Source organism: Pleurodeles waltl, chromosome 5 (assembly GCF_031143425.1).
Source record: "Pleurodeles waltl isolate 20211129_DDA chromosome 5, aPleWal1.hap1.20221129, whole genome shotgun sequence".
NCBI lineage: Eukaryota > Metazoa > Chordata > Amphibia > Caudata > Salamandridae > Pleurodeles > Pleurodeles waltl.
In genome coordinates, this window is record NC_090444.1 from 1,721,634,136 (window position 1) to 1,721,646,394 (window position 12,259).

Genomic DNA, 12,259 nt, shown 5'->3' on the forward strand with positions numbered 1-12,259 from the left:
TGTAGCTGTTGTTGCATGGGATTAGCTGCTCTGGATTCTCATTTTGTATCTATGGAAGAATAAAGGAATTTTGAACATTGAAATACGACCACACAAGACTTCTTACGTGCATTTGGACTTTATTAATATATTAGGGTGTGCTGTGGTATTGTGGAGGTTGTAGTAGTACTACTGCTGCCCTGGGGGCTGCATGTAAAGGTCAAAAGGGCTGCATGCGGCCCCCGGGCCGTACTATGAGTATCACTGATCTCGATGCTACAGCAGTGAAACAAATGTGGCCCAGTAACAGTGCAAAGGTCAAACTGTATCCTTAGGCGTCTACCATTCAACATTTACACAGATGCTGATAACAATACACATGTAGGCTAACAACACCCAAGTCTACATTAAAATATCAAAACCATCCCACATTACCACCCTAAAATGATTCATGGAAACTAATATAGGGAAGGATTAACTGACAGACTCAGCCCCATTAAACTGAATTCCTCCTACTCCTCCCAAAACCTAACTGAAAAGCTAAAACTAGCGACAATGTTTCACCGACTTTCGCATTATTTCTACCTTGACCCCCACCTCAAAGTCTTTAGGATTAACCATGGACCAAAATATGTTTTAACACACCTGTTGAAGTTGAACCAAATGGGATCTCACACCTAAAAGTGATTTCACATCTAAATGTGTTTTAGCACCTAAATGTGTTTTTTTATGGTTTTAGTGTTTTCACATGCCTGCCTGTGTAGCACCAGGATTAGATTTGTACCTAAGGGAAATTGGATCATTGGCTGACGGGGTGTTAACCCTCTTCAAGCAACAGCTAGAATCGCACATCAGGGTGAACCACAAAGTCACTAAACTAACCTGTGCTTTATCCTCTAGTATCGGGTCAAAAGCAGTCAGGTTAAACTTAGAGGCAACGTGTAAAGTATTTATTCAGCATGCGAACAGTAATAAAGTGAAAACACAACGCAAGAAAATTCACAAACTGATTTAGAAAAATAGATACATTATTTGACATCAAAATGACAAAAATCTCATTAGTAGAACTGGAGATTTTCATGTTCAAACGTTTAGATAAAAACAGTTCTTAAAAGCACAAAGCGCCAACTGTGGTTGTCTGGTCGCACCGGACTGAGGCAAAGTCACAAGCTCAGACTTTATGTCCAGGATGTGGGGTGTTGTACTGCGCAGCAGCAGTTCCGAGGAACGATGCAGCTTTCTGTGTCAAGATGCATTGCGTAGCATTAGTTATGACAAGGAACTGTGAGGCTGCAATGTGAGGTCCGTGTCGAGAGGCGTTGTGCTATGTTGTTTCCAATAAGGAGCTGTGAGGCTGCGTCGGGTTACGTCACACTGCATCAGTTCGGCTGCATCGGTCCTCATGGGGACCACAGCTGGGCTGGTAGAGCACCTTTATCCCCACTTTCAAGGGTCCAGGATGGGGGAGGTACCCTTGGGGGGTTAGGACTCACAGCAAGCAGAGTCCAAGTGCAGGTTCAGGATGGTTGGAGCCTTGTCTGTCTATGAGGCTCTGATCAGGGAGCCACCCAACTAGCCCATGGAATCACTGTGGTGGGCCTAGGTTCAAGGTACAGGTCCAGTCCTTCTTCCTCAGATAACAGGGCAGTAGGGCAGCCGAGCAGCTGGGCAGTCCCTCTTGCAGCAGACCAGCAAATAAATTCTTCTCCTGAGTATTCCACAGGTCCAGAAGTGATCTGAAGAGTGGGTCTGAAAGTCCCCTTTTTGATATCGGCTCCTTTGACGTGAGAGAACCTTCTAGAGGTTTCCCCTCGCAAAAGTGTCTGGAATATCCTGCCTCCCTACCCTGGCTCCAGCCTGGCTACACACACAATGGGCTAGTGTGAAGTTCTTTGTTTGAGAGCTGGCTCAACCTATAGATGTGTAGGTGGGGCTGTGGTCAGCTCCTCCCCCCATCCTGCCTGAGATGGCCCATCCAGGCACTCCTAAACCCTCTATTGTGTGGCTGTCTGGGAGGAGCATACAAAGGCCAGCTGCCACTCACACCTATGCATGTGACCCAGAACCGTGCAGCAGGCACCCAATGGTCAGGGCACAAAAATGTCAACATTCTAAATGTGGCATTTTTACAAATGTGACTTTACCATTAAAGGGGATTTTAAATTACAATATCTAAGATACCAAGCATGGCTTTCCTACCTATTCCCAATCAAAATGTATCACTTATTAAGTGTAATAAGGCAACCCAATATTGTCCTATGGGAGTGGTAGGCTTACAGTAATACAAATCAAATTTAGGAGTTTTTCACTACTAGGACATGTAAAACTTTAAAGTACATGTCCAAATGTTTAATTACAATGCATCCTGCCATATGTGCTGTTTGGGACTTACCTAAGGGGTAACTGTTATGTATTAAAAAGAGAGTTTTAGGCTTGGCAAGAGGGATATTTTTGCCAAGTCGAATTGGCAGTTTAAAACTGCTAGCAGTCTGCAATGGCAGGCATGATTTAAAGGGGTACTTAAGTGGGTGGCACAGTAAGTGCTGCAGGGCCACTGGTAGCATTCAATGTACAGGCTCTGGGTATATAGCTTATCACTCTACTAGGGGCTTATAAGTAAATTAAATATGCCAATCAGGTGTAAGTAAATTTTACCAAGTTTTAAAGGAGAGTGCACAGGCACTTTAGCACTGGTTAGTATTTGTAAAATGTGCAAAGTCATAAGACCAACAAAAATGAATTCAGCAAAACAGGAAGAGTGAAAGCAAAAGGTTTGATGATGACCCTGAAGAGAGGGCCAAGTCCAACAGCACCGTGTGTGTTTTTTTTCTCTAAAACGGTATTTGTTCCCCTAAAAGTGCTTCCACACTCCTTTTGGTGTTGCACCAATTGTTATTTTGCACCTATATGTGATTTTGCACCTAGATGTGTTTTTGCTATTTTGTATTCCACATGCCTACTGTGCTGGTGCAGTACTCCAGGTTTTGAAAATAAAAATAGGGCACAGACATAGAAGCCACAAAAAAACTGAGGGGTTACAGAGAGACAGAACTCAAAATGTATGTTCACATCTGTGCATGTCTGCTTGCATGTTCTGGACTTTTAACCTAAACCCATTGCAAAAAATATTTTGACAATTGTCCCTTGCGCTCCGAACTGCTGATTCCTTTGATAGCTGGTTGTTGAGGAGGGGTTGTTGATGGAGGCCTGTTGAACTGCTGCCAGATTGGCTCTCTTTATAGAGTGAGCCTGCTGGTATTGCCAAAGCTGGCAGTGTCCCTCCAGGATTTATCGGCAAGAGGCGTAATGGGTTGTGGCCTTGAGTCTTCCAAAGAGCTCTTGTAGGTGTTCTGCTGCAGGAAGCAAATGTACTGTGTGGCTCTTACTCATCAGCAAGAGCCTAGATGTCAACAGACAGGGGAGTAAATGACAGCACCACTCAGCATGAACTTGCTGTCCTCAAACACATATATTTATGAGCAAAGCAAACTGCTCATATATTTTGTTCTTGAAATGTGATTAAGCAATCGCAGAGCATCTGCTTGGAGCAGTCACACTTCTATCCCCAGCGAAACTTTTATGTTTACATAACAAATTAAAGGCAGCTGAAACTGGGCAGGGACTGCAGTAGCATCAGAAAAATAAAATAAACATAGATACACGTAAACATGGATTTATAAAACTCTAAAATGAAAGTTCCAAAAACCAAGCAAGCCAATTCGTACCATTAATAATAATAATAATAATAATAATAATAATAATAATAATAATAATATTATAATAATATTAGCTAGGATGAATAAAACCTTAATATAATTGTGTTCTCCTTAATTATAGGTTGAAGGAACATAACAAGGGTGTAGAGAAGCTCATCTTTTGTGTGTGGTGTTGTTGGATAGTTTTGCTTTTTTGGGACAGAGTACTGGAACAGTTTCACTCTGGGCACTACTAATAGGTTCCCAATTAATATGTCCTGTATTTTGAAAATGGTGAAAATGTGCCTCCTTCTAATTACTATATTCAGCGTTTATGTAAGACCACAGTAAATGTTTGTATAAAGTGCACCAGTTGTGTAAAAGGTAAATGTCTGGGTTTGTTGCAATGTTCATTTATACTTCCCAAATGAATGACTTTGAAAGGAGGTCTTAAATGTTTCTATTACAGGCCTGGCCTTCTGTGAGCAAAGCTGTACCCACCCCATATCTAAAGAAACCATTGTGGCACGTTTAAAAAGCTAGGCCCATATTTATGAGGCCCATGCACCGCTGTTGCGTCACTTTTTGCAACGTAGTGCAAACCACTAACTCATATTTGTAAAGCCATTTTGCATAGCTTTGAAGAGCCTCATAAATATGGAGTAAGGTGAGGCAGCACTAATCCCTGCGTTGCCTTACCCTACGCTAGGGAGGTATTCCATTGGCATTGCGGCGGGTGTTCCCACGCAAAACTCATGCAGTCCGACGCATCCCCAAATTTACAAGACCTTGTAAACCTAAGGATGTGCCAAAACCTTACGCCTTCCCAGGGGAGGCAAAACGAGGTGAAATATCACTATTTTTCCTTGTTTTGTTACTCAGTCTATATATGTGCTGCGTTTTGCAGCATATGTAGAAAGAGAAAAAAGCCTCCCTGGATCGTTTTTGTGTAGGAAGGTGCCCCTTCTTGCACAAAAACAATTTGCATTCAAAGCAGACACCCTTTCCTGCCTTGGCACTATGCTGCTGAAAATGCACCAGCGCAGGGGTAAAAGACGGGAATAGTCTGTATGCCATATATACAGCACATTCCTGCCCTTTCCCTGTGACGCAGGGCAGCACAGCAAGGCAACTGCCCTGCGCCACAAAACCATAAACATGCCACCTAGGGCCTTGGAGTTTGTAAGATGGGAATTCCACTACGAATACGGCAGATGTCCTGTCTCCCATTGACTATAATGCACTTGTAATGTGGAAGATGGGACATCAGCAACGTTTGTAATAGAATATTCTGTCCACCAAGCTCCAAATAAGGCCCTTAGTTTTTAGATTTGCTAAGTCACCTATACGTAGTGGCTTGAAGCATGAAAAGTTAAGGTGTATACTGTGCAAGAGTCAGTTCTACCTACTATTTCCATTATTAGGTCGCTGCAATGACAGGCTACAAAAGTGTGTTGGCACTGCAGAGGCTAAAACAGCTTTCCTTATAGTAAAAGCCTGTTTGTGAATAAGTCATATTAATCACAAGTCAGCTCAGGAGGCAGCTAAAGACTTCACCTCCGCACAGTTATGAAAGTAATCAACAGTCTGATTTAGTGGTAAACACCGGCAACAAATGCAAAGATGATTTAGCTAAGATAAGCTTTTCTGTACTTGAAAGCATGAGCAGTAGTTTTTCACAGCTGCTAACGCCCGACAGCATGCAGTCAATACGGCTATTAGTTAGCATTTGTCCCCCAAATCTCACCCACCTGAGGCAAGGAAGCCGAACTGTCCCTTTCTCTGTTCTCCATCACTGAACTGAGAATACAGGCAAACACCAGTAGTTAGTATCTGCATTCTAAACATGCATTTTGATTGGCTGGGCCAATCTCAGAATTCCATCCATGTTGCGTACTGGTATGTTTCCATGCCCACACTCAACCCAGTGCTCTGATGCTGGTGCCCATCTCCTGCAATGCTTCGTTTGTTATAAAAAATATTAATGGCAGAAACCCACAGTTTTCCACAGAGCCTGGCACCGCCAAATCTGGGACTGACGAATAGTAAGGCTGCCTAATACCAACGTTGTCTCGTTTTGATTCCACCTCAAACCTCTTCCACTGCTCTACACTTCCTGTGTCTTTATCCCACTCTTGCAGATACTTTCCCATCCCTGCCTTCACACTTTTTATCACTGTCCTATCTTTCTCATCTTCCTTTTTCTGCCTTTTTGTCTCTTGTTCTGAGTCAAAGTCTGATGATGAAAAATAAGTCCTGTTCCCCAAAAAGAAGTACCAGTGCCCACCACCTGCAACCACTGACACAAAATATTTAGTATTTTTTACTATTCTGTTGCCACAAGGCTGCAGGGAGCTGCCAACCAGATCATCTAAGGAAGAGCTTCACTTCCAAAATGAGTTTTAAATATTTGTTATCGTTGTTGACCATGATGCAAATATGAAGCAACAATTTGCCCGTACAGCTATCTCATCAAATTAATTTGTCATCTAGTGGCATGTTTAAAATGTGCCGTTGGTGCAAGGCAATCTTGAGAGCTTTGGCTGCATTTGGGCTGTCAGTATAAGATTAACTTATTAGTTTTTATTACACTGTGGTCTATTTACAGTATTTATTACTCCTGAAGTGTTCGTGAAGTGCACTTATTCGCATTAGGATCTAGGGCCAGATGTAGCAAAGGATTTGCGCATCGCAAACGGCGAAAATCGCCGTTTGCGAGGCGCAAATGCCTCTTTGCTATGCAGAAATGCATATTGCGAGTCAGGACCGACTCGCAATATGCATTTCAGAATCGCAAATAGGAAGGGGTGTTCCCTTCCTATTTGCGATTCAGAGTGGCATGCAATACCATTTGCGACCGCATGGACTCGCAATTTGCAACTCGCAAATTTTCTTTTTGCTACATCTGGCCCCTAGAGTAGTCTTTTGAAGTTATTGAAGATTGACTTGAAGGGGTGCTATTGGGCAAGAAGCTTGAGACTGTGAGACATGAACTAAGCTAATGGTAATGGTAATGGTGAGGTAGCATGGCTACCTTTAAGCAGCAGGCCTTCAGGAAAAGTGTGTGAATAGACACATTTGCACATGTGCATTCCTGTCATTTGTGCTCCTAATTTTAACATAGTCCTATGGGCATGAGCAGAGATATGTTTTCAGTGCTACAAAGAAATCAAGAAGGTTGTGATCTACTCTTATTTTTGCAGAAAATTCCATAACTGGGCTCCTTGGAACAAGAGGGAGTCACCTCCAGTGTGAGATATGTTAAATAAACACACAGCTTGGAGAGGTGCTGGCATGGAAGGAAGTTCTCTAGTTTGATGGCACAGTGAGTTAAGCACATCACTTTGAAGGAGCTACCTCTAGCCACTAAGAGCTAGAGCAGGACTGTGAGCTGATCTATAGTTATGGTTTAGAAGTTACCTTGTGTTAGACTTTTCATCCTTGGTGTGGTCTCCCTTAACTTTTTGCCTCTGTTCCCCAGGTTGTTGATGTGTGCTGGACTCTGATTTTACTGTTTGTGTCACTCTGGGCACTTTACCACTGCTAACCAGTGCTAAAGTGCAAGTGCTCCTTTACAAAATGTGTATGTAATTGGCTTATCCATGATTGGCATATTTGATTTACTAGTAAGTCCCTAGTAAAGTGCACTAGAGGTGCCAGGGCCTGTAAATCAAATGCTACTAGTGGGCCTGTAGCACTGGTTGTGCCACCCACATAAGTATGTCCCAGACCAGCCACTGCAGTGTCTGTGTGTGAAGTTTTAACTGTGAATTCGACTTGGCAAGTGTACCCACTTGCCAAGCTTAAACATTCCCTTTTCTTACATGTAAGGCACCCCTAAAGTAGGCCCTGGGTAGCCCCAAGGCCAGAATGCAGTGTATGGTTAAGGTAGGACATATAGGGCCTGATTCTAACTTTGGAGGACGGTGTTAAACCGTCCCAAAAGTGGCGGATATACCACCTACCGTATTACGAGTCCATTATATCCTATGGAACTCGTAATACGGTAGGTGGTATATCCGCCACTTTTGGGACGGTTTAACACCGTCCTCCAAAGTTAGAATCAGGCCCATAGTAATGTGTTTTTATATGACCTGACAGTGAAATATTGCTAAATTCGTTGTTCACTGTTGCAAGGCCTGTTCCTCTCATAGGTTAACATGGGGGCTACCTTTAAATCTGATTAAAGTGTAGATTCCCTTTGGGAGCAGATGAGCATGTTGAGTTTGGGGGTTTCGGAGCTCACAATTTAAAAATACATATTTTAGTAAAGTTGATTTTAAGATTGTGTGTTTGAAAATGCCACTTTTAGAAAGTGAGCATTTTCTTGCTTATACTATTTCTGTGACTCTGCCTGTTTGTGGATTCCCTGTCTGGGTCAGTTTGACAGTTGGGCTTGTTGCACCTCACACTAGACAGTGACACAAAGGGAGCTGGGGTGTAGCCTGAATATCCTGATGAGCAAACTGTGCTAGGAGGGAGGGGGGGAGTGGTCACTCACACCTGAAAGGGCTGTGCCTGCCCTCACCCAATGCAGTCTCCGACCCCCTGGTGAGTGCCTGGGGCCTGGCCTGGGCAAGGCAGGATTTCACATTCAAAAGAGACTTTAGTTTGAATTGGGTATAAGAAGGGCGCCAAAAACTACAGACTTTAGAACACTTCTGGAAACAAGAGGAACCTCTGTCTAGAGAAGAGCTGAAGAGCTGAGGAAGAAGAGCTGCCCTGCCTGTGACTGTTCTTTGTGGAGCTATCCTGCAGTTGCTGCTTCTGCCAGAGTAAGCGGGCAAAGACTGGGCTTTGTTTGCCTTCCATCTTGAGAAGAAATCTCCAAGGGCTTGATTTAGAGCTTGCCTCCTTTTGTTTGAAGTCTCAGGGACAGCAAAGACTTCTCTCTGCCAGCACATGGAGTCTCTGGAGAGACTGTTACTCTGCCCTGTGGTGCCCATCTAGTTCCTGGGACACTGAAAGGAGAAGCTGGCAGCCTAAGAGGAGGAAATCCACGCACAGAGCACCGTGCGGGAAAAGATCGATGCAACTCCGATCTGCGGCTGAAGAAACGATGCGCCGCCGGCTCCGCGGCTGAAAATCGACGCCCGCCAGAAACACGACCGGAAAATCGATGCACGGAGCAGGAGAAACGATGCGCAGCATCGCTGACGGAGGCTGGGAGATCGAAACCCGTGCTGCGTGGTTTTTTAATCGTCGTGCGGCTGGATTTCTGACGCAGGTACTGCTGGCCGTGTAAAAACAATGCAAGGCCTGCCCAGACCCGAGAGTGCTGACCGGATCGACGCATCCCTCTCCTGCGGAGAGAAGAAATGACGTGCCCTGACCCGACGAAAGGAGAACCAACGCAGGGTTTCGCTCGTGAGTGAAATCGACACATCGCAAGCCCTTTTTTGACGCACACTCGCCCGTGCGGGGTTATTTTTGACACACCCAAGGTACATTTTCACTCTAACAGTGTTAATGTGTGTTTTAAACAACATAAAGACTCTTTTTGCTTTTTAATTGATAACTTGACTTGTGTATTGTGGGTTTTTGTCGTTTTGGTCTTGTTTTGTTTAGATAAATATTTAGCATTTTTCTAAACCTGTGTTGTGTAATTTTGTAGTGTTTTCATTAAGTTACTGTGTGTGTTGGTACAAAAACTTTACACCTTGCACTCTGAAGTTAAGCCTACTGCTCTGCCAAGCTACCAAAGACGTAAGCAGGGGTTAGCTGAGGGTGATTCTCTTTTACCCTGACTAGAGTGAGGGTCCTTGCTTGAACAGAGGGTAACCTAACTGTCAACCAAAGACCCAATTTCTAACACTTCGTAGCTGGGTTCTCTGTTTATAACCGTGATCACTTGAGGTCTCAGAGAGAGGTACTATCCATGATCACTCACAGACTCCTTTATGTGGTATTTATATAGTGCAAATTTAGCCAGGAGGCAGAAGAACCCTGATTCCTTATAGGAAGATCATGGACATTGCTGCTCCCTGGTGGCCGAAGTGTTCACATAGTGTCTGCATTGGAAATGGAGATGCTTGCTCTGCATTGTACTGTGAGTTTACCCAACGAAACTCAGCCATTGTTGAAGACACATCCCAAGCATATCCTGTGGCCGGTGCCTAAATTCAGATCTAAAATTCTTCTTGAAAATGGCTAAACATTTGAAGGATACCTGTGCTTATGGACAGATGGCTTCATAACTGCCGAATGGATACAAGCAAAAATAACATTGAAAGTAAGTCTCAAGAGTGTGGCTGCTTCCCTTGATGCTCAATTTATAAAACATGAGATTCTGCAATCCTCGTATAAAAACCTGCCTTTAATTTCTTTATAATAGGCGACTTGTGACTTACCCAGTTACTTGTGACATACCTAGTCACCTACTATAAAGAAACTACGTTAGAACTCAACTATTCTTATAACTTATTACAGTTGAGCTCTGATGTCACAATACCTTGTGTCAGAGCCAGCCGCTGAGGGGAAAGGTATACCAGGACCAGGCATAATTAAAGCACCTGTTTAGGAACGAAACAAATCTTTGCTTTTCTTTCTTTGGCTCTGTTTTTCTGGCTGTGAAGTGACAAGTAGAAAGGAGCTATTTATGGCAACTTGTTCTTTGTTGTACTCCTTGAGGAATTATAGAAAAGTTATAATCTTTAGGCATGTTTCTTCTCATTCTGAGCTACTGCACTTTTTTTTTTAAAACTGACTTGTATTTAACGGATTGTAATATTCTTTACGAAAAATATCTAACATCTTGTTTGATGTGTTTAATTTTGCACTAGAGATTGTATTTTTATACTGCCTGTTTGCAAACATGCTCTCTCTTTCATATAAAAGAAGTATGCACCAAAGATTTAACTGGTTTGTGGTAAAGGTGGTGGTGTGACCTCGTAGTATAAGGAATAAAGTACCCCATGCTAACGATATTGCATGTCATCTTGGAGTTCCAGAACAGTGTGAAGTTAGTCCAGCTAGGGTCTAGTTCCTCTGTAAGGTATTGGAACATAATGGTGACTTGCAATATCCTTTCAATATAGAGTAGGGGTACTTAATTCCATATATAATAAGAAAATGTACAAATGTACAATGCATGTTGTAATAATAATTATCATTATATATTAATAATCTGTACTTAATTTGAGCCAGTGGTTGCAGGTGGGGCCTACGGACACTCATTTATGGGACTTTTTGTCACCATCCGATTTTAATCCAGAGCAAGAGACAAAAAGGCAGAAACGAAGGAAGGGAGGAGGCAGAGAAAAAACGAAAACATTGACAAAAGGAGAAAGTGGGAATAAAAAGGAAGCTGTAAGAATGAGAGAAAGGGGCAGGGAGCGTAGGATGGGGGATGAAAGGGACATGAGATGAAATCAAAATTAGACAACCAGGCTATCTGTGACGTCCGCTCTTCCATAGCATTGGCTTCGTGCCTCTGGGGACAACTTGAGCACCTACACGTATTATTTTACAAAGTAAGCATATAGGAACAACATTACCGCTAATAAGATTAGCAACAATTGTAATAAAAATAATCAATGTAGAAGGCACCTTGTCGTCGCCGTCATGTGTTCTGTTTTATAGAAAACCTCAAATATATACATACATTTTTTTTTTTTTTGTGTGCAACAATTGTCCAGACGGCTGTAGTCCAGAAAGTGGCGGTGTGATCCAAACACAACCCCTCGGACTAGAGCGCACCATGAGTGCGTAAAACACGAGGAGCGCACCATGAGTGCGTAAACACGAGGAGCGCACCATGAGTGCGTAAACACGAGGAGCGCACCATGAGTGCGTAAAACACGAGGCTGGCTGCGCGCAAATTGCTCCGCATTGTGCACGAAAGTGCTGAGGGCCCCGGAACGCTCTCGGCGGGAGCGGCCCCTGCTGGAAGCCTCGGCCCCGGGCCCGCCTCCTCCCCCGCCGGCGGCGCCTCCCTCTCCCCCGCCCGGGCTATTTCGGGCTGACAGCGCCGAGCGGCGGCCCCGAGAGCCGCGGATCCGGTGTCAGGGGCCGGACACTTGTTGCTGACGCCAGCTCGGCCCGGGAGCGGGTCGGTGGGGTGGACTCCAGGCGCGCGCCCGCGGGGGGCGGGGGGTCATGTGAACATCTGGAGGCGCAGCAGGTGCCGCGGCTCTTGCACCCCTGGATCGGAGGAGCCCTGGTGGTCCCAGGAGGAGAAGGACGCCCGGGGGAAGATGACCGACTTCGCTGCTGCTAACGGGGAGGCGAAGGACCCCGACATCGAGCTCTTTGTCAAGGTAGGCGATGCGGCCACCTCTGGGGTACACCTGGAGGGGTGTGGTAGTGTCAGGCTCCGCGGGGAGCTCCTTCTTCTCCAAACCGCAAACTTTTTATGATTAGACACCTGTTATAGCGGCCAGGTCGCTGGCATCCAAGCGCTGTTACCTGCAACTTGTGAGGTCGCTCAGTGGGTTTATGCGCCTGCTACAAATCTATTACAGTGCAACGCCATGATATTAACCAGAACGGTTTTTTTTTTACTTAGCGCTTCGTGCAGCTCTCTTACCGTTTCTAAGAGCTATAAATGACAGTTATTGACTTTTAACGTGTGTTACGCGTCTCAC

General features: G+C 44.4%; 1 protein-coding gene across 3 annotated transcripts in view; it reads left to right on the forward strand.

The window, feature by feature from the left end:
* Positions 1–12,259, forward strand: part of CLIC5 (chloride intracellular channel 5) — a 584,489-nt gene that overhangs the window by 280,323 nt on the left and 291,907 nt on the right. Inside the window, exon 1 of one of the 3 annotated variants that reach the window (XM_069236100.1) lies at positions 11,549–11,932. The exons of the other annotated variants lie outside the window; for them this stretch is intronic. Coding sequence (XP_069092201.1) covers positions 11,870–11,932 — 63 coding nt within the window. The 5' untranslated portion in view covers positions 11,549–11,869. Of the gene's footprint in view, positions 1–11,548; positions 11,933–12,259 lie in introns of those variants that run through there. 3 annotated transcript variants of the gene reach the window in all.